At 37.4% G+C, this 26498-nt stretch overlaps 1 protein-coding gene across 6 annotated transcripts; it reads right to left on the reverse strand.

The window, feature by feature from the left end:
• Positions 1-2054: 2054 nt before the first annotated feature.
• Positions 2055-25958, reverse strand: CEP44 (centrosomal protein 44). 6 transcript variants are annotated; one of them, XM_042466538.1, is made up of 14 exons: positions 25854-25958; positions 24774-24906; positions 24537-24661; positions 21711-21858; positions 18355-18501; positions 16854-16952; positions 13993-14163; positions 12882-13052; positions 10966-11115; positions 8852-9061; positions 5595-5670; positions 4268-4392; positions 4011-4048; positions 2055-3401 (listed from the first exon to the last, which is right to left on the reverse strand). In XM_042466538.1, exons 3-14 carry the CDS (start codon positions 24623-24625, stop codon positions 3353-3355), a joined length of 1473 nt encoding a protein of 490 aa, XP_042322472.1. In that variant the 5' UTR covers positions 24626-24661; positions 24774-24906; positions 25854-25958; the 3' UTR covers positions 2055-3352. The 6 variants fall into 6 exon arrangements, with proteins under 6 accessions (XP_042322472.1, XP_042322470.1, XP_042322468.1 ...); XM_042466536.1 differs by having other exon boundaries at positions 2056-3401; positions 10945-11115; positions 24782-24906; XM_042466534.1 differs by having other exon boundaries at positions 2056-3401; positions 10945-11115.
• Positions 25959-26498: the final 540 nt, after the last annotated feature.

A 26498-nucleotide genomic window follows, 5' to 3' on the forward strand; every position in this document is an offset into this window, starting at 1 on the left:
TAGCAAAGTCAGGGCCTGACTAAGTGAAGCAAGAGAGACGTGGCCTCATTCAACATTTCAGCTGTGCAATTTATGTGCTGGAATACACACACACATTTCTCCAGCTTTCTTCCTTAAAGTACATCTGGTTGACATAGACTAAAAACCTTTGAGCAAACAAGGTCAAAAGGCTGTGTTATTTGGGACTAGCAACATGCTCCCTTTATGTACCCCAGTTCACACTAACTCGCACATGCAATGAATCTCAAATAGTTCAGAACACATGATTTAAAAATCAGATTTCCACATGGTTAATGGAATTTGCTATGACAATGAACTAAAAGACTTGCCGGTGGACTACTTGATGAGTAACATCAATGCAACTGCATACAGATGAAACATATAGTAAGACAGTTTGGCCACCTCATTAAGTCTTAGAACTTCTGCTATTTTATGATAAAATAATTGATGCATGAAATCTTTTTTTCTTATACCACAAGATGGTGCCACAATTCTACTGTATTTTGCAAGAGGTTTTTACTAAAATATACTCAATATGTCGAGTACAAATCTAACCCACGATTGAAAAGATCCCATGCTTGTCCAGTTCTTCCGTCCCAAATCCACATGACAGCCCCTATATGCCCTCTCCAAGCCTGACAATCAGGAGATCTGATAGAGCAAGATATAATACATTATTCAAATGATACCACTAGGAGTAAAAAATTATTTCTATGCTCTGCCCTGACCACATCAGAATTACTTTCTTCTTGCAGAAAATTCATCAAAAAGATTCTCAGGGTAGTTAACAAGAGCATTAAAATATATATTTTTAAAGTTTTATGTCATATATAATTAGTTATACTTGATTTGTATACTGCCTTGAAAACTTTGGTTATTGGGAATCAGGTTTTATTTTTAAGGGAGTATATATGTACAGTTGGCCCTTGGTATCCACTGGGGTTTGGTTCCAGGATCCTCCATGGATGCTTAAGTCTCATTATTTTACATAGTAAAATGGTATCCCTTATGTAAATGGCAAAATCAAGATTTTTTAAAATGTATATTTTAAAAAATATTTTAAAGTCATGGATGGCTAAATCCAAGGATAAAGAATCTGTGGATAAGGATGGCCAACTGCACAAAAAGACAAAACCAGTCCACTCTTACCTAGCAGCACATTGAGGGAAATGATCAGGCAAAACTTGCAGGGATGAATTCTTATAGATTTCCGGAAAGGATCGAATCTGCACAATCACACTTTTTTTTCTAATCTGTGGGCTGTTTAGCACCATTTCTCTGGTACAAATTCTCGGCACTCATCAGAGCGTCTTTTTTTACTTGAATTAATGAATGGAGTACGATAGTCATTTGGTATTATCTTTGTTATGTATGGTTAGCCATACATTCAAACAGAATGCATATTAGAAATAAAATTCTTCCAAGCACACAATGTCTTTTTAAGGGATTGAATTTTTTTAAAAAGCAAGGTTTTATATCACTTTGCTCTGGGGTGTAAAAACAGGAAATGCTCTGTACAATTCTGACTTTGAACCACAGAAGAGGAGAAACATTTAATATAAAAGGTAAAATGAGAGCCAATGTAGTGTAATGGTTTGAATATTGGACTAGGAGACCATGGTGAAAATTGTCGCTCCACCAGCAAAACCCATTGGGTGACACTAGGCAAATCACTCTCTCCACCTAGGAGGAGGGCAATGGTTGAATAAATTCTGCCAAGAAAATCCTATATAGGGTTACCATAAGTTGAAATCCTCCTCCTCATTGGAAAGGCTTATATAGATGGATTTTTCCCTTTTACAAACACATGAAACCTCAAAGATCAGGAGCTCTATGGGAGACCAGGATTCAAATCCCTGCTCAGACATCAGAATTCACTGAGTGAACCTGGGCAAGTCACACTCTTCCAGGCTCAAAAGCAGACAATGGCAAACTGCCTTTGGACAAATCTTGCCAAGCAAACTGCATTGTAGAGTTAATATAAATCAAAAATGTCTTGAAGGCATATAACAACAATGCAGAGGTGAGTACAGAAGCTATTTATATCAAAAGTTGGATAATGCACTAATACATATAAAGGTCTAACAAAAAAATTCTTCAAGGAATTAACCAAGTACTCATTGACACCTACTGCTATAAGAAACAACTTACATAAACTGCTTAGATTAGATGCATACAGCATTATACTGCCAATAACACTTTAATACAGAATGCAATTAAGGAAGGTTTCTAATCCTGGTCTAATCTGGCAGTTATTTTAGCAATATGAATGCTACATAAACAGAGGTAATGGAAGTATGTTGTACTAATACTTTTTTTTCAGTTTACATGCCAGTTTAGTGTAGCTCTTGCATGTTTTGGAAAAAGACAATGCAAAGTTATGAAATATACTTTACAATAAAAAAGAAAGAGATAATGCCGCCTCATTATCTGCAAACCCCCACCATTAAAAATGAACTCATGGACCTAAGGTTAACACCTTCTGATTAAAAAGTTCCCTATACAGCAAATAAGTACAGGGTAATTTAAAATCTAAATATCTCAAGTGCCCTCCTATCCCCAACTCCTGTTTTTCACCTGAGTATATCATTTTTATAGCTGTTTTACATAAACGTTCATCTCTGAAGAGTCATTTTATGTGGCTTTGAATCATAAAAGTGTTATGTATCTTTGTATACTGACTGGATGGCCTCCATCTGCGCTGCTGTTCTTAAAACGTGTCAGGTAATACAGCACTAAAACGCTCAACACATTTCTCAGTCAAAGTCTCTGGCCTCACTTATAAATTTTAATGTTTGGGATCAAAATGACCTTCACTTTGTCAGTACGAATGGAAGCCACAATGTGTAGGTGCTTTCGGACCAAGAATGAAAATGTTTAAAAAAAAAAACTTTAAAAGGACACATTTACAATATGTGTACTTGAGTTTTCATTAAGTCTTGTACAGCTTTACAGATGGCATGATGGTATGTATGTAATTCTCTTGGGTGCAATATGAAAGTCCCAGCTGGAATATTTCCAACAGGATGTAAAGCATGGTCCTTGAGCCTACCCTTTTAAAAAACATATTACTTAGCCCAATGCCAGCAAATGTCGATACAAAAAATAGAGTGCAAGAACAGGAACAACTTCACAACTTGTGTATAGATGTTATTTGCTGAAATAATAATTAAATGTGGTTAAGTGAAAATTGCACCAATGACAAAGATATTACAAACTATTTATTTTCATTAAAAGAAATAGCTTTAAATAATTTCAGTCACTAAAAAAATCACAAAGGATTCAAACAGCTCAATTATTTTACAGACACATTTAATTGCTTTCAGATATATGGATGTAGATCAGAATACTCTTAAGAGGTGTTACTTGAGGTCTTCAACAGCTCTGAGGTTTCTTCAATGCTAAAGATATTATACAAATAGGTTAAATAGGCTAAACCAAATTGGATTCTCACATAAAAGTGACATTAAATAAGCAGCAAAATGATTTTCCTTATTTTTATGGAAGATATAATAAGGCTGAAGAGACAGAACAGAAATATGATTACATTAAAAATAGGTCAAACACAGTCTTACTTTTCCAACTTTCATCATTAACATTTTGAACATCACATAAGGAAGCTGTTTTGGATTAAAACATGATGATTTTAAAAAACTGTACAGTATTTTTTTTATCAAAGATTAAAAACTCTAAAAAAAGGTTTATTTCCTTCTTTAAGGCACTGCTAGGAAAATCTAAGATCAAATAAATAAAATTAGCACTCTAATCTCCAAGAACTACCAGTAAACTCTACCAATGTTGCATTTTGGAAATAAAAATACTGACTCATCCGATAAACACAGAACTGTTGCTGGATTTATTATCCTGTACAGTCTTAAGGAAATGCCACACCTGATGCAAAGACCTTTGAGGTTTGGGAAACACATGTACTTTCTATACATGTTTTAAAGCAAAACAATTCCCTGCTGAGAAATAAATTTGACCTGTTTCACCCTGCCCTCCATACTTACATTTTGCTTATTCTTTCCATTCGTTGTCTTGTTGTATCCTGTAATTTAAAGACAACAGGTTACATGTCTTCTTCAAAGCCAGTGTTTTTCAAAGTTTAAATGCACACAGGCATAAACAAACTTATGTGACCACTTATTTTACCAGAAGCACTTTGGCGGGAAAGTTTTGTTTTTCCCCACCATCTGCGAAAAACAACATCTTTTACTCTAAACCTCTGCAAAAGCAAATCTACAAGCATTCCCCCATTTTTACTTACTTTTGAAACCTCTGACAGACCATGGTTATTAACGACTGTGGCTCTGGGAGATGGTTCAGTAGATAACTGTGAACTGTATCCAGATGACTGGTGATAGCTTTCTGGCAGGTCCTCCTTCTCTCTATCTGTGAAGTATTCATTTAAAAGATCAACTTTGCCTTTTTGCTCTCTCACATCAGGTCAGCAATCAAACTGCTTGATTTATAATATGTATTGACAAAAGACATTTAGAGAAAAGAACTAGCAAATCTCAAAGATATTTGTCTCAGAGCCAACGTTTTAGAAACATGCATCACAACTGTACTATAAAAACAATCCATTAATCCTATCCAGAAATGTCATTCACATTATCATAATTAGTATCAATGCAGTCTGATGCAGATGCCATTATTAATGACTTCACATATACATTCTTTTCTAAGAAATTGCAGTCAATGTTTACCCAGTTAATTTTGAGAAAATCTTTAAAATTATCTGTGCAGACAACAGAAACAGAAGTTCAAGCCCTTTTGAAATCTATCTTAGAAAGAGCTTGAACATATCCTAAACGGTTTTAGGCAAAAAAAGAGCCCAAAGCTGAAAAATCCCCATAAAGAATACAAAAGTAAATTTTGATCTATAGAAAAAAACATCACATTATGTAAAAGATCATTCTTACTAGTGGATCTCAGGACAAACAAACAACAGCTGTAACATTACAGATGATTAAATCAATTCTCCCTTACAGACTGGGAATGAGCTACGCTCAGTTAATATGCTTCAGAGATAATGGAAGAAGATGTGGTAACGTGTTCTACTTTTTCTGGGGCTGTTAAGGGATGTGACACCAGGTTTTAAATATGTCTCTTGCAGATGAGGTTGGAAAAATATTATTAGAATGATAAACAACACAGGTCAGAGTAGAATGACAAAATGTATAGATTAATTTTGGCTTGGATATTATATATATTTAAAGAGTAAGGCACAAAGCTATAAAGCAAGCTCTTTGTTAGCAGTAACCAAGTAGTGAAAAGGAATTTTCCTTAACTTCATGAGCTTAATTTTGCCAATCCACTATTACATTCTTTTTTGAAAACAGCATTTACAAAACCTAAACAGCTAAAGAATTAGCCAGCAGACCTATCTCCCTAACAGTTATGTATAACTAGATGAGACTGGTCAAAGTGAGAGTAACACACAGTGATAAGGCAGTAATCATAGAAGTGGCCGTCCTGTAGAATAAGTAAAGTTTTACTTGTTTAGATAAGTTGAACACAACATAATTAAAAATACAACATTTCATCACTGTATTAAAAGTAGACTGTGAGAAGGTGCATTGAATACTCACCAGGAGAAACTGGAGACACATCATGGGCAGACATATTTTCTTCCCCCAAGTTATTCAAGTCTGTAGATAAATCAACCTGAAATTATAAGATATTTTGCCATTTATAAGAGTGTATTCTTTCAGCAAATGGCCTATGCCAGAGTACACTCCTGCAACACATTAACAACATATTCCAGAATAAAAAATGGCTTTTTTCAGATATTACCTTTAATGTAACAATTTCAATGTGTCAATCCCCTCCCCAATATAACTATAGGTTGTGGCAGCATCCAAAACTAGGCAATCTATGATTAGAATTTAAACATCAAACCATGTTATTTGGAGGGGGCGTGGTAGCTCAACAGTTAAGATGCCGAGTCTGACTATTGAAATTCAATTGTTCAAGGCTCAGGTGCCATGTGACAGATTGAGCTCCCATCACTAGTTTCAGCTTCTGCCAACCTAGAAGTTTGAAAGCGTTCAAAAGTGCAAATAGATAAATACGGTAGGTAGGTAATAGCATTCTGTGCAGTCATACTGGCCACATGATTACAGAGTCATCTTTGACAACACTGGCTCTTTGGCTTAGTAACAGAGCTGAGCACTACCCCTACAGTCAGACACGACTAGACAACCTTGTCAAGGGGCAAACCTTTACCTTTATGTTATTTGGACTAAGCCAAATTATTTGATAGATTAAAATACTGTATATTTGTTGCTCACTATGCTATTTGTTATGCTATGCTGACTATGCTTTTTGTTGCTCACTATGCTTATTTTAGTCAGGATCCAAGAGTGTACAGGCTCGACTCAGGCTTGCATCCTTCCGAAGTCGCTAAAATGAGTACCCAGACTGTTGGGGGCAAATTAGCTTACTTGCTAATTAGCTTACTTACTGTTCACCGCTATGATCTTTGGAATAGTGGTATATAAATAAAACAAATTATTATTATTATTACATCTGCTCTGATTCCCTTGCTTCCGCCAGAATTAGCAATTTACTCTCCGGCAACTTCCCCTGTTCCTTAAAAATAATTTCTGGAGGACTGAAACATCCTCTGGTGTATGTTTTTGACACCATGAAGGGCTAACGCATAAGGGAAAGAGAAAGAAAGTCCTGCTTTCAGTCACATCTAAGAATACCACTGAAGTTTGGCCTCATTGTTTATATTTCATAACCAAAATACACAAAATAAAATTCAAGAGTTGGGATCCAAAGATGTATTCCTGCTAGTAGAAGGCATGTTCCATATCAAGAAAAAAACTTTTTTGTCTTAACCCAAGATTCACACACATATACACACAATGATAATTCAGAGCCACAGAAGTAGGTGTTGTGCATTCTCCAGGCACAATGTTTTTCTGCTATCTCTAGCACAATTCATAGCAGGCTAACACAGCTAGTATTTCTTCCATTATTACTTCTCAGGACTAACTCCATTGTTTTCAAGAATTAACTGTTGTCAAAGAACTAATATTCCTTTATAATAATACATTTGTGTTTTAACATAATGGTATATTACTTATTAGATTACCACACTACACTGTTATAGTGTTGCTATTCCACTTTTCCTGCTCTGTCTGTCTGTCTCCTGTTACATGCTGGAGTTTGTATTTCAGTGAGGCCTAAGAGTCCTCTGGCTAAGAATTCTACATGCCTTTCCCTAAACTGCAAATCCCAGAATGCAACAGGAGGCAGCCAGAGCAATCAAAGTGGAATAGCAGCACTATAACAGTGTAGTGCGGTTTGGTTAAGATATAAGGGCCCCATACAGACAGGCCAAAATAAAGCTGCTTCGGGTCACTTTGGAGGTAGGCTGTTTAAATGATGCATGTGTCCTAAGAGTCCGGAAGCCACACCAAAGCCATGCTCCCGTCCTAAAGACTGGTGCAGCTTCTGGCCTCTTAGGACACATGCGTAATTTAAACAGCATATCTCCAAAATGACCTGAAGCAGCTTTATTTTGGCCTGTCTGTATCGGGCCATAGCTAACATGTCAAGCATCCACTAGATTTCTTGAAATTATTGGAAGCCACTCTGAGTCCTGGTTTTCGGGGAAATGTTGAACATAAATGAAGAATGAAAAAATATAATACCCCCCCCACACACACACACAAAATGAAAGAGAAACAAATGTACAAAAAAGCAGTAGTTACTAAGTGCAAGAGAATGATTTCTTGTACTGTATTGTCCAAGTGCTTATGATAAAAGCAACCAGTATAACCAATCACAGTTTCAAACAAGAGAAGGTAAACTGAAAACCTATTGGCTGTATGTACTTGCAAAACAACCTTCCCCTATCCAAAAACAAAGACAATGAGCTATTTTCCAGTCACTTCATCAACAGTCTGAGGGGCACTTCTATTTCACAAAAATTTCTTTTTTAAAGATGTCTTCTTTGTCTTCTAGCTGGCATCAGTATGGTGGAAGATGTAGATTAAATATGCACCAACCAAAAAAGACATTCAGAAACACACGAACAATAATAGATGGCATAGAATGTAATTGCAAAATGTATTGAAAATAATAACTACAGCCAATACAAATGACAAAGGGTCATGAATACAAAAATATAAGCCTGAGCAGAATACTATAACTTAACAATAAAAAGGTAAAGATATATGACCACTACCTAAAGTAATTCCACAAACTGTAACAAGAAATAAACTATAATCTGTTGCTTCTTATAACAAACAATCTCAAATTGTGGACAAATTAGATTAACTAGTGACTTTGCAACAGTCTGCAATGATTGGCAAGAAATTCATGATTTTGTATGGAAAAAAATTAAGTACAGTGGACCCTCGTTATCTGCTGAGGTTTGGTTCCAGGACTCTGTGTGGATAGCAAAATCCGTGGATGTTCAAGTCCCATTAAATACAATGGCATAATAAAATGGTGTCCCTTATATAAAATGGCAAAATTGAGGTTTGGTTTTTGAAATTTATATATTTTTAAAATATTTTCAAACAGTGGATGCTTGAATTCATGGATAAAGAATCCGTGGTTATGGAGGGCTGACTATATGATATTTGAAATTACTAAGTACAGTATGAAGAAAGTTATGCATCCATATATCAGCTTCAAACAACAAAGCAATCTTTTTACACCTCTATGCTGGAATACTAGTAATTAGTTCCAACTAGAGAACTAGTCAATCAGTTGCAACATGAGTCAACATGTAAGTAAATCTAATTGAGTCAATTACTTTACTCTAGTTGGGATAAACAATAGGATAAAGGCATTACTGAAAAGTGATGCTAATAGCAAAACATACATTTTTGGAATGAAGTAACATTTGGGTTTCAAGAAGCAAGACTCGGCTCAGTAGATTTTCCCAGTCTTTCTCATCTACAATAATTTTTCCTTGCAGTTTCTCTTCTAGAGCCTGAAATTTGTCTTCCATCCAGTTTAGTTTATTAAGCTTTTCCTCCAGTTCAGCAATTCTGCTCATTAGTTTTTCCATTTCATTCTTTTCCTTTGTGTCCTGCAAGTAAGGATTGTGTCATTCATCCAAGCTTTTAAGATTTTCAAGCTCTTAATGTGTTACTTGTATGAAGAGGTCTCTATGCAATGCCACAGCTACACAGTGAGGCAACGTTATTGACCCCAATCCTTGGAAATCTGTTCACTGGCACTATCATCTACACTTGAGAAATCTACATCTAGAGGACATGATATAGGACCTCCTTTATATGATGACGTTCCCTGCTAGTTGCTTATGCTTTGTTCCCTGCTAGTCACTTATGCTTTGGAACTGTTCAGAAAAATATTGGCTTTTCTAAAAATTAGCTTTTGGTAGCATCTTTTAACTTTACAGGACTCAGTCTGATCCAGGGCAATGCATTTGAACTTGAATTCCAATCCACTCTTAGCCATGGGATGAACTGATATTATGGAAATGTATTGCCCTTCAAAGCACTGTCAAATTTAAACATGTCTGCTCAAAATGAAGGGCTTTTCTGTTCACAGAAGGGACTAGGCCCAAATATGCACAAGGCCTGTGTCTCTGCATAGTATTCTTGCCCTGGTTAGACCCCTTTACTGCCTCACACACCTGTTTTAATTCAAACTGAAATCAATTTGGAAAACCACACAGAATCCCTGTTACATTGCCACATTGGTACAAGAGGGTGTTTCTACTGTGCCCATGTGTTTGCTGTATCAATTTATGTGTGGCCATAGAAGACCACAGCAGCTACGGATTTCTTTGGTTTGTTTTTTTTAAATTCCCACAATACATGTTCATATTTGGTTAATCAAATAGATTGCCCACCCATGTTTCCATAAAGTGAAACCCAAAGAGAAGACGGAAATGACATGCCAACATGCAAATGTTCGTAAACCACTTTGATCTTTTTGGAAAGGCAGTATATAAATAAAATTATTATTATTATTATTACAAACAACAAATCCTAAATAAATAAATAGGGCACCACTGGCTTTTCCAAACGCCAGTACAAACAAGGCATCTACCCTTCTGTGTCAGGAAAAATGAGGTGACCTAAGTGACCACAAACTAACTAGTCCCACCTCAACCAACCACCGATTCCACCATGATCCCAATTTAAGGGTCAAACCACATTTTAAAAACCCAGTTCTTCTCCAAAAAGGCAGAATAAACTAGAGTGTGTTTAAAATCAGCTTAAAGTTTTAGGTATCAGAAAGAAATATTTTCACATCAGGAGAGAAGCATCATTTATTTCAACAGGACTGGGATCAGGGTAAGGGCACATTATGTATTTTCCCTGGATAATGTTTAACCTTCCATTTTGAAGCCAAGCTCTCCCTTCAGTCCATCTGCCTTGGTCCAGGCCTCGGAGGTTGAGAGGAACTGCTGGACCTCTTACCCTTTCCTGTCACCACTCCCTTCTCCTTCTGTGTCATGTCTTTTTAGATTGTAAGCCCGAGGGCAGGGAACCGTCTAATTAAAAAGATTGCATGTACAGCGCTGTGTAAATTTACAGCGCTTCATAAATAAAGGCTAATAATAATAATAATAATAATAATAATAATAATAATAATTTAGCCTGGAGCAGGCAAGGGCAATTTTTCCTGTTCCAATTTCCATACACTATATTATGGTATGCCACACTCAACCTGGTAGAACAACTTCTCAGGTTCATAAAGGAAGAAGAAAATGGCCAAATAATAATAACAATAATAATCCTCTTCCTTCCTTTCTTCAGAAAGAATGAATCCTGAATGGGGAAGTTCACTCACTGAATGTTATAGACTATATACTGTAAAAAAAAAAAAACACATCTATATTGCAACATAATGCCTTCCTCTGTTAAACAACAAAAAACCACACTATTTTTCCATCTCATTTGAACATAAAAATAATATGAAACTTTAAAGCAGTCTTGCCTGTTCACATATACTGTTCACCTTATCAGTGCCACTGTCCAAACAATAACCCAAACAGATGGCTTCATTTTTCTCTTCCTCCAATACTTCTTTGACTATATCTCCAGGGATACATGCACTAATTAAACTTCTAGAATGTTTTATTTCAGGTTTTTTCGTAAGTGTAACACCCTAATGAAAAGTAAGAGCAAAATATGTTGGAACAAAATCACAATAGCAAACCTTTCATTGATTTACCCCCGCCCCCCTTTTATGGATTACACCTAACTGATCCATAAAAAAACTTCAGTTGTGCAATTAGTTTGAAAAGATAAGACAATTACATAAACAAAGAACCTGAGACCTAAGGGACACACCCAATTTTGATTCAGCATCAGCCACACTTCTACAAGTCTATCATCAAGAACATCTGCACCCCCCTTCCCCCAACCCACTTTAAGCTTCTGTTTCCAGCCAGCAGGCCCTATGGTAATGAGTTATTGGAGTAGTAGTGTAAAACATGAAGGGCCACAGGCTGGTGAGACCAAGAACTGACTTTAAAAAGTGGTGGAAAGTAAAATAAATTTTAAAATCCTTAGAGTTGCCTTCCTTGCTTGCTTCTTTTATGAAATAGATTAAAGTCTTTAAATCAACATGAAAACAAAGATATTCATGTTAAAAGCAAGACTAGAATGAAGATGATAGTAATGTAGCCAGATATGTTTAACCTTACTGCTTTGATGTTGTGCTTTTAAGTCATCTTTTTAAAAAAAACTTATGGCAATTTTCTTGTTCAGAGGAGGTTTGCTACTGCCTTCCTCTGAGGTTGAGAATGTGTGTCTTGTCCAAGAATACCCAGGTTTTCATGTGCAAACTGAGAATCAAACCATGGTCTCCAGAGTAGCAGTCCAACACTCCAACCACTATGCCACATTCACTAACTCTCACGCCTACATTTCTCTTTTCTTTATCTTCAGTTCTAATGCCCATCCTTTTCTTTCTTATGATTATGCTGATTAAGTTGAAAGAGGGTTTATAACTACAAGTGAAATCAAAACAAAAGGAGTAAATGGAGCAAGTGGAATTCTTATCTTTAAAATATTGAAGATGTGAAGCATGCTACAACTGTAAGTGGGAAGGATTGAAATGGAGCATTTTGCACACCAAGGTTAGAAACTATAAATGCTGGCTGTTGTTCATAATCTAATTTAAAACCATAGTAGTAAAAACATAATAAGGATAAGTGAATGGTGATGGCTTGGAGGGGTTATAAAATTCTTGGCCATTTCCCCTCTATATGTTCCCCTTTTATAAGTTCAAAGGACACTGAACATATAAAATCATTTTTAGCTGATTGTAATAATTACCACTCTGCCAGAAATTTGTCAAACCTCTTGGATAAAAACCTGATTAATGAAGTTTTGGTCCTGAAAATAGCATCAGTCCTCTCCTCAGTTATCAAATTAGTGTGTACTTTAGGCTACTGTCAAGCCCTTTCTAAGATGAACAGAAAGGAATTCTAAAAGGACTTGAATACCTGTTGTCTTATGTTGCCTATGCAGATAATTTTTTTTTAAAAAAAAATAGGTAAGCATTGGCTATAATGTCTTGAAGGTACTCGAGAGGGTGGAAGCAATATTTGCCTCTTCCCATTTCCTTGGCCACACTGTAGTAATGCCACACTCAACCATGATAGCGTAACCATAGAGGAAGAAGGAAACAGCAAAGACTGTCTCCTTCCTCCTCTCTTCAGAAGGAATTAAACTTGAGTGGAACTGCATTCATGGGAACTTGACAGACTGCATATTGTTCAAACAACACATATACTGTATATCCATGCACAAATGTTCTGTTTATCTGAACACAGTCGAATATTCTCCTCTATTGAACAAAAAAGATACTATTTTTCAATCTAATTTCAAAAGAAAAATAATGAAGAAACTTAAAAGTTACCTTACCTGTTCGCATACACTGTCCAACCTATCAGTACCACTGTCCAAACCATATGCCACACAGGTGGCTTCGTTTTCCTCTTTGTCCAATACTTCACTATCAATATCTCCAGTGATACATGCACTAATTAGACTTCTTGAACATTCTACTCCAGCTTTCTTTCCAAGTGAAACACACTAATAAAAAAATTAGAACAAAATACAGTATGTTGGAACAATAAATAAATCCCTCCCTTATTTAAACCACCTGTGAAATATGCCTAACTGTTCCACAAAAGAATTGAAATATGCAGTTAGCTTGAAAAGACAAGACAAAAAGATGGAGAAAGAACCTCAAATCTAAGGGACAAGCCTTAATTTTGATTCACCATGAATCACAGATCAGGTGTGGGGAACATTTTACAATCTATACTTTGCACTTCAATATCCAGAAGTCCTAGCCAGCCAGTTCTATGGTAAGGGAATATGGGATCTATAGTCTAAAATGCAGTGGGTCCTCATCATCTGCAGGCTTGCCATCAGTGGATTTGTGCATCTATATTGCACAGCCATTAGGGACAGAGAGATTTGAGGTCCTACTATTTTTGTATCCCGGGGGAAGGGGGGTCTGGAACAGATTCCCCATGTATACGAAGAGCCACTAGCATACAAATCTTCCTTTTCAGTAGCTTGTCAATGCTAACAAAGAACTTATATTATAGCTTTGCATTTTGCTCTTTAAATTTGTATGTTATCCTGGCCAAAGTTTGTAAGTAACAAAATCAATCTACTGTATAGGGCTTGTCCCCTTTTGCTTTGACCTGTATAGTTTATTGTTCCAATATTCTTCCACCCTCATCTGCAAGAGTCATATTTAAAACTTTGTATCACACCACTTACAACCCTAGAAAATGTTCTCTCTTCAAAGGAATGAAATTTGAGAGCAACTGCATTCATGGGAAATTGACAAACTATACTGTACTAACTACAACATGTAGACTGTATGTTCATGCAGAAATGTTTTGCTCATCTGAACACAATCAAGTGTCCTCCTTAGGTTAAACTAAAAAAAGATACTATTATTCAATCTCATTTTAATTAAGAAAGTAATATGAAAGCAACTTAAAAGTAGCCGTACCTGTTCATACATAGTATTCAATCTATCGGCAATGGTATCCAAACCATCAGCCACACAGACAGCTTCAGTCTTATTTTCCTTCAATACATCCCTGACTATTTCTTTAGAGATAAACGAGCTAATTAGACTTCTAGAATGTGCTGATCCAGGTTTCTTTATAAGTGAAATATCCTAGTAAAAAGTAAGAGCAAAGTGTGTTGGAACAAACAAACAAACAAAAAATAGCAAAGCACTCACTGATTTATAACACCTGTGGAATACACCTAACTAATCCAGGAAAGGCTTGAATTGTGTAGTTAGTTTGAACAGATGAAACTATTTTTATTATTATTATTATTGTTATTATATTTATACCCCGCCCATCTCCCAAGACTGGGACTCAGGATGGCTTACAACATTAAAAAACAGTAGAATTAAAAGCATACAAAAATAATACATTAAAACAAAATTAAATTGCTGCAATAATTACAGCAAACTACATGTTAAAATATCTAATAGTTTAAAAAGATAAAAATGTTTAAAGCACATTAAACAATAGAACACTATAGCCCATTCTTTAAAGGCTTTCTGTTTTGAATGCCTGTCTGAAGAGGAAGGTCTTCGCCTGTCGGTGGAAGGCCATCAAGGAAGGAACCATTCTGGTCTCCCTGGGAAGGCAGTTTCACAGTCTAGAAAAGGCCCTCTCACACATCCCCACCAACCATGCATGTGATGGGTGGGATGGAGAAAAAGGCCTCCCCTGAGAATTTCAGGGCCCAGGCCAGCTCATATAGAGAGATATGGTCTGCCAAATAGCCTGGACCTGGGCCATATAGGGCTTTATAGGTCATAACCAGCAATTTGAATTATGCCCAGAAACAAACTGGCAACCTGTGGAGCTGTTTCAACAGGGGCATTGTGTGATCTCTATAACCTGCCCCCATTACAGCCTGGCTGCAGTTCTTTGAACCAGCTGAAGTTTTCGAACACTCTCAAAAGCAGCCCCAAATAGAGCACGTTACAGTAGTCTGGATGGGATATAACCAAGGCATGTACCACTGTGGCCAGATCTGGCATCTCAAGGAACAGGCACAGTTGGTGCACACGTTTTTAATTTGCAAAAGCACTCCTGGTCACTGCAGAGACCTGAGACTCTAGGTTCAAAGCTGAGTCCAGGAGTAGCCCCAAACCGAGAACCTGTGTGTTCAGGGGGAGTGTGACCCCATCTAACACAGGATGGATCCCTATTCTCTGATCTGCCTTCTGACTGACCAGGAGCACCTCTGCCTTGTCTGGATTAAATTCCAACTTGTTTGCCCTCATCTAGTCCATTACTGATGACAGAGACCAGGACAGCCTCCTTGGATTGGGGTGAAAAGGAGTAGTAGAATTGAGTGTCATCGGCATATTTATTTAATATTTATATATTGATGGCACCACACCCCAAAATTCCGGACGACCTCTCCCAGCGATTTCATGTATATGTTAAATAGCATAGGGGACAACACAGAACCATGAGGGAACCCACAAGCCAATGGCCAGGGGGATGAGCAGGAGTCCCCTAGCACCACCTTCTAGGTTCAACCCTCCAGGAAGGAACAGAGCCACTATAAAACAGTATAGTGAGCTGTTGTTATCCACTGGAGTATGGTCCCAGGACCTCCCATAGATAACAAAATCCGTGGATGCTCAAGTTCTATTAAATATAACGGCACAACAAAATTGTGCCTCTTATATAAAATGGAAAATCAAGCTTTGCTATTTGGAATTTATATTTCTTTGGAATATTTTCAAGCTGTAGATGCTTAAATCTGTGGATAAAAAAACCATGGATAAGGAGGGCTGACTTTACTTCAAAACAGTAACTTCTCCAAGATCTGGATACAGTAATATAATTCAATCATTATTAGTTAAAGTATTGTGCCCATCCATGTTGCTTGCGGGAACTCATAGCTCCATACTCAGAACCCGTTCTGCTACTATTAACCAATATGGGGAACAGAGAGAAACCAGGTGGAAGTCACTGGATCCAACCAGTAGCTATTAGGCAAGAACTGAACAGTAATCCACACACAATTACTTGCATTACAAATTTACAGGAAGAGACAAGACATCTTCCCCAGTTGCTTGAAATAGGTCTGCATAGAAAGAGGTAGCTCAGTGAAGATATCCCTTTCCTATTCCATCACTCACAGGTTTGACAGGATGAAAGATTCCTTAAAAGACCTGTTGATCAAGGTATAACACTCCCTTGATCTAGTATGGGGTGTGGCAGAAGCCCTTATCTAGAAATAAAAACTAATCAGACCCAAAACTGAGTTTCACACCTAGCTAACCATGACATCTTACTCAGTCCAGAAGCTACTGCTGCTGAGAGCAGGTGAGTACAATAAAAAAAATTAAGCTGGTCAGTGGCCTAGGAACCTAAAAATGTTGCTTTACAACATATACATGGTTGCATGGTTTTAATGTGGTTTACTGACACACTTAAAATTGGCTAATTATAAATCTCTAATTGGCCCTAGATACTTTTATGTTCAGGTTCTCATCAATGACTTTAAAGTAATATACAACTCACCAAGCACTCATTTTAAAAGTCTTATATAATGAAGTCTGGATATATGTTACTGAAGCAACTGCATGGCCATTCCCTGATCATTATTGCCACTTCCTCTGCTGTTTTTCCTGATGTTAAATTTTAGATTTAATAATAAATAAAAAAATAGATTGAAAGATTCAACAAACATGTTTTTGTACATTAAATCACAAGCTCTGTAAAAACTCAGTGATTTACAAGAAGTCATTTTGATGTTATTTAAATTATAGTAAGTTTATCTACTATACCTCAGTGCCTCATCTAATATACTACCAAGCATTCCTACCTGCGGAAAATCCATAGGTGCAGAATCAAGATGATTAGAACAGTCTGCTTTTGGTTGGGGTTTAATAGAACAGGTTCTCTTTCTTGCTTGGGATTTCACCTAAAAACATACAGAAGTGCCATTCACATTAGTGAAACTTCTTTTGACTTGGTAAGGAATGTTTTCTTTAAAATCTAGAGTTCTGAATCCTTTCCCATACACTTTCTAACCCTGAGGTGAAAAAAAGCAAACTGATAAAATGTTTAAGTCAAGGCGTCCATATATTGCTAAACAGACATTTTCCCCATGTCCCTAGTGATTTGAGGTTGGAAAGGAACTTTCAAATGATGCAAAATACAGAACATGTTCAGGTGTGTAGCAATACGAGATTCTGCCAAGCAACTGCAACATGGTATTCATAACATGTCTGCCAGTTCTTTTTGCTTCTCGTCTGCTTCATATTTCCCTTTCTTTTGCAACATGTAGAAGACAATGGCATATTTTTAAGCAGTCTCATAAAATCAAGAAATAAATAGATATGAAAGAGTACAGAAACTAGCCTCAATCAGGCAAACCTTCATTTTTAGATGTTCATGATGATAAAAATGGAGAAAAAGAAATTGCAAAATCTATTGCTAGTCATAGCTCAAAAAGATGCCTATTAGGCAAATTTTAACGAGGCAAAATTAACATTCAGTCAATCAGCTATTATTCTGTCTGCTTGTCATTCTGAAGGAAACTACTGTATTTTTAGAAAATGAAATAACCTCCCTGATTTTATTATATCTTTGACAATTTCTTCTGCTTTCAACTTGGCAAAAAATAAAATGTTTACTTTTAGAGTTCAAAAGCATGTAGTACCAATTTAAATCAAATTTACACTTGCTTAAAACCAATCATTAAGTTTATTATTATCATCTGAATAATATATACCAAATTTTAAATTTAACATATTTGAATGTAACAGTTTTCAGGACAAAATGATATATAAACTAATTTGAGCCCCTAAAGTATCAGGTGATTTTAGATGAGGAAAAGGAGCTTAAAATAAGAATTGCATGATTTCAGTCCCCTGTCCTCATCCACTTTCTCTAAGTTTGATTTTTCCCAAGGGTGAGAAACCAGAGTGGGGGGGGGGGTTGATGACTACCCCCCCTCGGCCAGCACCTTATAAGTTCATGTTTTCTTGGAATGTTGAATCTCTAAGCATGAGATGTATATGATCTCACAGTGAACACCATAAATGAATCACAAAGTGAAAGAGAAACCCATAAAATTGTACTCAACTATGTTCATCTCCCCACCCCCATTTGTTTCCTCCCCTTTGCTCCAAAGACTTTGAGGACCTTCTAGAGCAGATTTTGGGGCTACAGAGACATGAAAGGAAATAAATTTGTCTGGGTACTGGAAACTTACATAAAAATCCAAGTTCTACATGAAATTATAGCATGGTGCTACATAATTCTAACTGCATTTTTATAACTTAATTATATAGAACAAAGAAAATCAATAATCTCATTACCTTATTCACACTGCTTAATTCTTTATCTCTTTTATAGACCAAACTAATAATATCACAAACAATCTGTATTTTTCTCTCTGCAAAGCCACAATGGAGGAACTGCTGTTTTGATAAGATTGGCTTATATTGAAATTGATCACGGAGAAGCTGCAAGGGACAAAGAAAAGGGAGTTAGCTTTTACAGTCACTATAATTGTATATTAAATCTACCATGCTACCATTAAGAAACATTTCTTATATTCCCATCATTTTTATTCTGAATCAACAGTTGAGGTTTCATTTAAGGCACTTTTTATTCCAGAATATCTGATTCAAGAGCTCACAGCATTGCATAGTTATCAATTAAAATCCGTTTTTAAAAAAAAGAAAACAAAAAACTTTACTGAACAAACTGTGCCAAAAATTTCACTTTTGTTAAAATAAACAAAGGGGAGGGCAGGGTTGGAAAAGAACTGTATAACTTCATAGCCTCAATGGCGAACCCCCTCTGAAGAAACTTGCTAAGAAAACGCTGTGATAGTTTCACCTTAGGGTCACTTGAAGTCAGAAATCACTTGGAGGCATACAACAACAACAATTCCTCTGTTTATACCAATGTCACCATGGCAGATTGGTTTGTATCACAGGGGCTTACTAATTGATATTATCATTGATATATCAGGCTTTTTGTTTTGTTCTATTGCCATGTAGAGGAATTGTGAGCAGCCTAAATAACCTACAGGCACCAGATCCCATCTGACCTTAAGCAGGGTTGGCTCCAGTTAGTACCTGGAAGGAATTGGCAAAACCACATCTGTGTATTCCTTCCATAAGAAAATTCTATGGAATTCATGGGGTCACCATATGTCAACAGGTGACTTGAAAGCACATACATACAGGCAGAAATACAATGAGTAATTGAAAAATATAACAGATAATCTTCCAGTGCAGGGCTATTTATGTTGTTAAGTGGGAGATTTTGGGGCGATTCATAAAGTGGGGTGGGAGACAGTTCAAATGATATATTCAGAGTGGCATAAAATCTGGAACGCTCCCCCATATAAATCTAATTCTATAGCCCTGAAAGAAACTATTCTTAAAATTGTGCATAGATGGTACCACACAACAAAACTTACACGCATTACTAAGAACCCCACCTCGTGCTGTTGGGGAGGGTGTAGTAATAGAGGTACCTTCCTGCACATGTGGTATGATTGTCCAAGTATATTTGCATTTTGGCATTCTGTAGTTAACTTAGCTTTAGAAATCACTGATCAAAAAACAGTCCCCTCTACAGAACTTTTATTGGTTTCAGTGTTTACTAATGAAAACAAGACATTACACAATAAAGATATTATTGCATTTTTATTGGCATTGGCCAGGATTGAAATTGCCAAGGCTTGGAAAACAGGAAAGGTCAATATGATTAATTGGTGGTCTCAATTTTGGAATTTTTGGTTTATGGAAAAGTTCACTGATCAATCTAGAAGGTGGCGCTGGTGGAATCTTCCTCTGCTGTTTGAAGAACGATGGTCCCCACTTATATCTTAGCTCAATAACATTGGAGAAGTGGGTCTTTCTTTGTAATATGATTCCCTTTCGATGATCAAACTGATGCAAAGAAGGTATCTCTTTGTTCTGAGTCCATCCCTGATTTTATGTAATGTTACCCTTTTTACATTACATGTGACCTTGAGTCTTTAAAGTTGATTTTTAAGGATTTGTATTTTAGCCTGATTTTGTTTGTATTTGTTATTGTTTTCTGCTTTTTTGGGGGGGTAAGAAATAAAATAAAATAAAGATTTCTGACATTCGTTGCTACCTTGGACCTATAAAGAACAGCAAAAATTTCTCAGCAATGGTGAGAAGTATTTCTTCAGAGTCTAAAAAAAGTTATTCAGTTACCTAGCTATTTACAGGGCTCTGCTAAAGTGGCAAGCACCAATTAACCTAATTTGTGGAACTGGGAGGTGGTATCATAGAATCATAGAGTTGGAAGAGACCGCAAGGGCCATCCAGTCCAACCACCTGTCATGCAGGAAATCAAAATCAAAGCATCCCCGACAGATGGCCATCCAGCCTCTGTTTAAAGACCTCTAAGGAAGGAGACTCCACTACACTCCAAGGGAATTTGTTCCACTGTCGAACCGCCCTTACTGTCAGGAAGTTCCTCCTAATGTTGAGGTGGAATCTCTTTTCCTGGAGCTTGCATCCATTACTCCGGGTCCTAGTCTCTGGAGCAGTAGAAAACAAGCTTGCTCCCTCCTCAATATGACATCCCTTCAAATATTTAAACAGGCCTACCGTATCACCTCTTAACCTTCTCTTCTCCAGGCTAAACATCCCCAGCTCCCTAAGGTGTTCCTCATAGGACATGGTTTCCAGACCCTTCACCATTTTGGTCACCCTCCTTTCGACACACTTCAGTTTCTCAATGTCCTTTTTGAATTGTGGTGCCCAGAACTGGACGCAGTATTCCGGAGGGTCCTGATCAGAGCACAATAAAGTGGCACAATAGAGTGGCACTATTACTTCCCTTGATCTAGACACTATACTTTTATTAATGCAGCCTAAAATCGCATTGGCCTTCTTAGCTGCCGCATCACACTGTTGACTAATGTTCAATTTGTGGTCTACTTGGACTCCCAGATCCTTTTCACATGTAGTCTCCTTCAGCCAGGTGTCACCCATCCTACATCTGTTCATTTCATTTTTCTGCCCTAAATGCAGTACCTTACAATTCTCTGTGTTGAATTTCATTTTGTTAGCTTTGGCCCAGCTTTCTAATCTATTAAGGTCATTCTGAAGTTTGAGCCTGTCCTCTGGGGTATTAGCTACTCCTCCTAATTTGGTGTCATCTGCAAATTTGATAAGTATATCCCCAATTCTGTCATCCAAGTCATTGATGTTAAACAGATGTTCAAAGATGTTGAACAGCACTGGGCCCAGGACAGAGCCCTGTGGGACCCCACTGGCCACTTCTTTCCAGGCTGAAAAAGAGCCTTCATTGAGCACCCTTTGGGTTTGGCCAGTCAACCAATTACAAATCCATGTAGCAGTTACGTTGTCTAGCCCACATTTCACTAGTTGGTTACAGTATTGTTAAGATACGTGAAAGAGACCACAACCCTTAGGTTAACCGTCAAGATCAGCCCAAACTTTTGGACCTCTCAACCCATGTGTATTTAGACATATGCACTTCACTTCATCCACTTAACATATATGGTCAACTAAGGTGTTGTCTAGAAGAGAATATGATATGATAAATTCTATAAGAAGACTGCTCCATAAGTGTTTTCAAGCTACCACAAGACTTTTTTCATCACTATGAAAAACAGAAATAGCAGTGTCCCATTAACATCCTGAACCACACATACCTTATAAACAGCTTCTATAAAACGCAAGTCATTCTTTGCTGTAAGTTCTACATCAGATTCCACCAGAAGTTCAGTAATGTGTGTTGAAAAAGATGTAAAACAATAGCTGATGATGGGCAAAAACACAGATGGATCACCCTTTGCCAGCCTGTAATGGTAGAAAAATCTATGTAGTAAATTATAAAAAAATTAAAGAATTTTAAATCCCATTATAGTAGAAGTGCCTCTGTTTTCTCCCCCCCCCCCCCAAGAAACACAGTCTTAATGACAGACTATCACTGCATTCAGTAAAAATGCGACTTTTAAATTTAAGGAATGCTCAAGTTTTACTGTTTTCTTAATTATAACCATCTTTGTGAGAGATCTTTCCTATCAATAATGGCTATTTCCTCTCTTTGAAAAATACAAACTTAACGTAAATGAAGTACATTTGCTGAAAGAACTGCTCTGTCAATGGAATCAGGGTGAGAATCTCCTATCCACTGCACTTCTCTGTGCACCTAAATACTTCCCCAGGAGCACTACAAAACCCTCTGGAGCCAAGTCCTCATGGAGGAGAGGGGAAATAAACAATTTTCATCACAGAATCATAAAGTTCAAAGAGACCACAAAGGCCAACTAGCCCAACCTTCTGCTATATAGCACCAAAGCACCCTGAAGAGTTGGCCATCCAGCCTCAGTTTAAAAAGTTCCACAGAAGGAGACTCCACTACACTCCAAGGCAAGGGTATTCCACTGTGGAACAGCTCTTACCATCAGGAAATTCCTTCTAATGTTTAGGTGGAATCTCTTCTTGTAGCTTGAATCATAGCTCCATGTCCTAGGCCTAAAGCCCCCAGAGCGGCCAGAAGCCACTTAAGGTGTACTCGGACCACTGACATAAAGAGCTGAGAAAGTCTGCTCTTTACTGGTAGCCATTTGGAACTGTGGTGGTGGCCTGCTTTCTCGCGCTGATCAGAGGCCAACGAAGGCTTGCCACAGTCTCAAGCTGATCAGGGGCTGACTGATTAGACTGCTACAAGTATGCTTCACCCCCTAGTCTCTGAAAGACCAGAAAACAAACATGCTCCATCCCCAATATGACATCCTTTCAAATATTTAAAAATGACTACCATGCCACTTCTTAACCTTCTCTTTCCCTGAGCTAAACATACCCAGTTCCCTAAGCCATTCCTCATAAGGCATGGTCTCCAGACCTTTCACCACTTTGTTCACACTCCTCTGTACATGTTCCAGTTTGTCAACATCCTTGAAGACACAGTATTCCAGTTGAGTTATAACCAAAGCATAATGGGGTGGTACTATTACTTCCACTAATCTAGTCACATACTCCTATTGCTGCAGCCTAGAATCATATTGGCTTTATTAGCTGCCACATCATACTATTGACTCATGTTCAACTAGCGGACTACTAAGACTCCTAGATTTCTTTTGCATGTACTGTTGTCAAAGCCAGGTGTCATCCATCCTATTTCATTTTTAATGCCTAATATAGTATCTTAGATTTCTTCCTGAGGAAATTCATTTTGCTAGTTTGGGGCCAACTTTCTAATCTGTTGAGGTCATTTTGAATTCTGAGCTTGTCCTCTGGGGTATTAGCTACTCCTCCTGATTCGTTTCCATCTGCATATTTGATAAACATGCCTTCTATTCTTTCATCCAAGTCATTGATAAAGATGTTGAAGAGCACTAGGCCCAAGACAGAACATTGTGGCATCCAAATAATCACTTCTCTCCAGGATTAAAAAGAGCCATCAGTGATCACCCTTTGGGTTTGGTCGGTCAACCTATTACAAATCCACCCAACAGTAACATTGTCTAGTCCCTCTTTTCCTAATTTTTTTGCTAGGTGTTGCTGTGCCACGGCAATGTTGGTTTTAGGGCCATGAAATAGCAGCAGGTCTATGTTTTATCAGACCTTTCCCAAATGAGGACAGATTTCTTTCCCAGGTTCAGATAAAATGTTCAATATACAGGCTGATCAAGTATATAGATTCATTAATGTTTAACCTTTAAGATAGTAGTTTATCTAGATTATGTATACCAAATAATAGTCATATCCCAGTGTTTTAACTTATTACTTATATTAATTCTTTTTAACTATTTGAAAATGCACATGTGCCTTCCAATTGATTTTTAAATAACTGCATATACATAAACAATCTGCATGACAGAAATTTGTAATCTCAAGTATGAATGAAATACAGAGTGTGTCAATGGACAGTCATTAGCCAGTTAGTATTTGACTACAGACAAATGTTCTATGAAGCCAAAAATGACAGTTTGTAGGTGACAGTTTACTTTTTAAATACTGTATCATAAAAATAGCAGTTGTTAACAAGGATAAAAGCTTGATCTGCTTGTTACTACTAGCCTTGCAATAACTAGGGATACCTAACAGTTTAGCAAAGCAGTGCCAGGAATCACTTTGTGAGTCTGCAGGCTGCATCTGTCTCCCCTCATTTGGGCGCGAGGGGGATAAGAGGAAAGACCCATGCCCCAGAGTGCAATTCTCCTCTCAAACTAAGCATACTCGACATGTATTAGCAGAAACTTTACTTACTTACTAATATTAGGAAGAGCTGGTACAGCCTATGCTGGATTTGGGGGTCTACAGAAAATGAATCCTGGACTCTCCAAAGTGGCCTATCTTTGTAGAAGAAATTTCTACTAGCGTTCACTTCCAAGCCAAGAACACAGATACAGTACTAGTGGCAAAGAGCACTGGCTAGGGCCACCTATGGGAACTGCAGACACAGTTCCCATTAAAATAACATTGTCTGGAAAAAATATTGATTTTTAATACAGTCACATACTTCCACTTACCCAGTATAATTCACATCTCTGGGATAATTTAAATGACGAAGTCCTTGCTCTATTTTACGTAGATTTCCTTTCAGGTCTCCTGTAGCCATGTTACAATTCCTTCAATGACAAAGTGATCAGTGCAGCTAAAACACAAAAATGTTGTATTTTAAAGGTGAGATATATGTTCCAGATAAAATTAAATTAAAATTAAAGAACTGGTTTAAGGAAAATCTGACTAACTCAATAATTACATACCTGCTTACCTAACAGTAAGCTCTAACCAGTTCATTGTGGCTTTGAGTAGGCAGGTACAGGACTGCAATAATTCTAAGATGACATCTTTCTGCTTTCTGCATTGCATTTTGGAGAGGCATAGTTCACATTAAACCTGGTTTTAAGGTTTAATGAACAAGAACAAAAAAAGTGAGTCTTACAAACATTATATTTAAGCTTTGTAAAGTCCAGGCTCCAACTCTACAGAAGCAAATACCCCAGAACTCAGTAGGAGTTATTTCTGATAGAACTAGCTAGGATAAAGCTGGAAAGGCCAAATTCATCGGCACAGTTACCAGTACTCCTTTTTTGTCTCAGTAGGTGTTACTGCCAAGAAAATATTAGCACCGTCTAAAGGGGTAGGTATGTTTGTTGCAGTTCCAACAGAGTTCTGTAGCACCTCAAAGATTACAGGTATATCTACTCTGTAGAGATAATGAAGCTTGACATCACTCTTACATGGCTCCATCCTACAAAATCTTGGGATTAGCAGTTTTTTGAGAGCACCAGCACTTTGATTGAGATGGCTGAAGACCATGTAAAACTACAATTCTCAGGGCACCCAAAGATGGTGATACAGTATGTCAAACTGCCGCCCACATAACATATAATAGCTCCATCCTATTGAATCCTGAGATTTGTAGTTCTACAAGGTGTTTTAACCTTCTTTGCCAAAGAGTGCTAGTGCCTCACAAAATTACAAATTCAGTACCATGGAGCCATGGCAGTCAAAGTGTTGTCAAACTGTATTATTTGCAAAGTGTAGATGTACCCTTATTTCCTTGAAGTTTTAATCATTTTCTTTGCTTTTACATTTCTGGAGCAAATCATGAAGAGCCAGCATGGCATTGTAGTTTGGGTTCTGGACTACAACTCGATTCCCAGCTCGGCCCTGGGTAAGTCACACTCTCAGCTTCAGTGGAAGGCCATGGCAAATTGCCTCTGAACAAATCTTGCGAAGAAAACCCCATGATAGGGTTCCCTTAGGGTTGCCATAAGCTGGAAACGATATGAGCAGTGTATGGTAATGTAAGGCCAAGGCTCTGAGTGTTGTCAACGCACCTCAAGCAACAGCAACAACTGCCTCCGCAGGCTGTCCGCAGTGCTTGGCAATCAAATTCCTTTCGCGGTGTCTGCCCTGTTCTCGCGAGATTTGCAGAGGGAGCGCTCCTGGAGATCTCATCCTTACTCTCTCGTGCGAGATTTGAACCGACGAGACTCAGTCATCTCTCTTGTTCTGCTGGTTAAGAAGAGAGGCAGTTAGAGATCCCTTTAACTGTCTTGGCACAATGCTAGGGAATCCTGAGAAGTGTAGTTTATTGGGGAAACCAGAGCTCTCTCTCTCTGATAGAGAAAGCTCAGTGTCTGACAAAACTACAGTTCCAGTGGAGCTTTGAAAGCTTGGCCCATAAAGGGATCACTGATGGATTTTGTTGGCATTTGTTAAATGGCCAACACAGCTACACCTGCCTGCTTACAATAATCTTAATTATCATTATCATTATTATTTATTTATATCCCTCCCTCCTCCCCAAAGACTGGAACTCAGGGAGGCTTGCAACATTAAAAAAACAAACAATACAATTAAAAACATAACAAAAATAGTACATTAAAACAGAATTAAATGTTATGGAAATCCGGGAAATGTAGTTTTTTTGCAGTGGAGCCAATTATTTCTACCCATCAGTGCAAAAATACAATAAGTAT

This window comes from Sceloporus undulatus, chromosome 5, assembly GCF_019175285.1.
Source record: "Sceloporus undulatus isolate JIND9_A2432 ecotype Alabama chromosome 5, SceUnd_v1.1, whole genome shotgun sequence".
Taxonomy (NCBI): domain Eukaryota; kingdom Metazoa; phylum Chordata; class Lepidosauria; order Squamata; family Phrynosomatidae; genus Sceloporus; species Sceloporus undulatus.

What these genes read in the sequence shown, in the direction of transcription:
- CEP44 (XM_042466535.1), bottom strand. Translation starts at nt 24,625, where the DNA reads ATGGCTACAGGAGACCTGAAAGGAAATCTACGTAAAATAGAGCAAGGA. An exon ending in TGTGTCTCCAGTTTCTCCTG is followed by an intron (nt 4,393 to 5,594) that starts GTGAGTATTCAA and finishes AATACTTCACAG; the next exon opens with ATAGAGAGAAGGAGGACCTG. An exon ending in ATGGAAAGAATAAGCAAAAT is followed by an intron (nt 3,402 to 4,010) that starts GTAAGTATGGAG and finishes TAATATCTTTAG; the next exon opens with CATTGAAGAAACCTCAGAGC.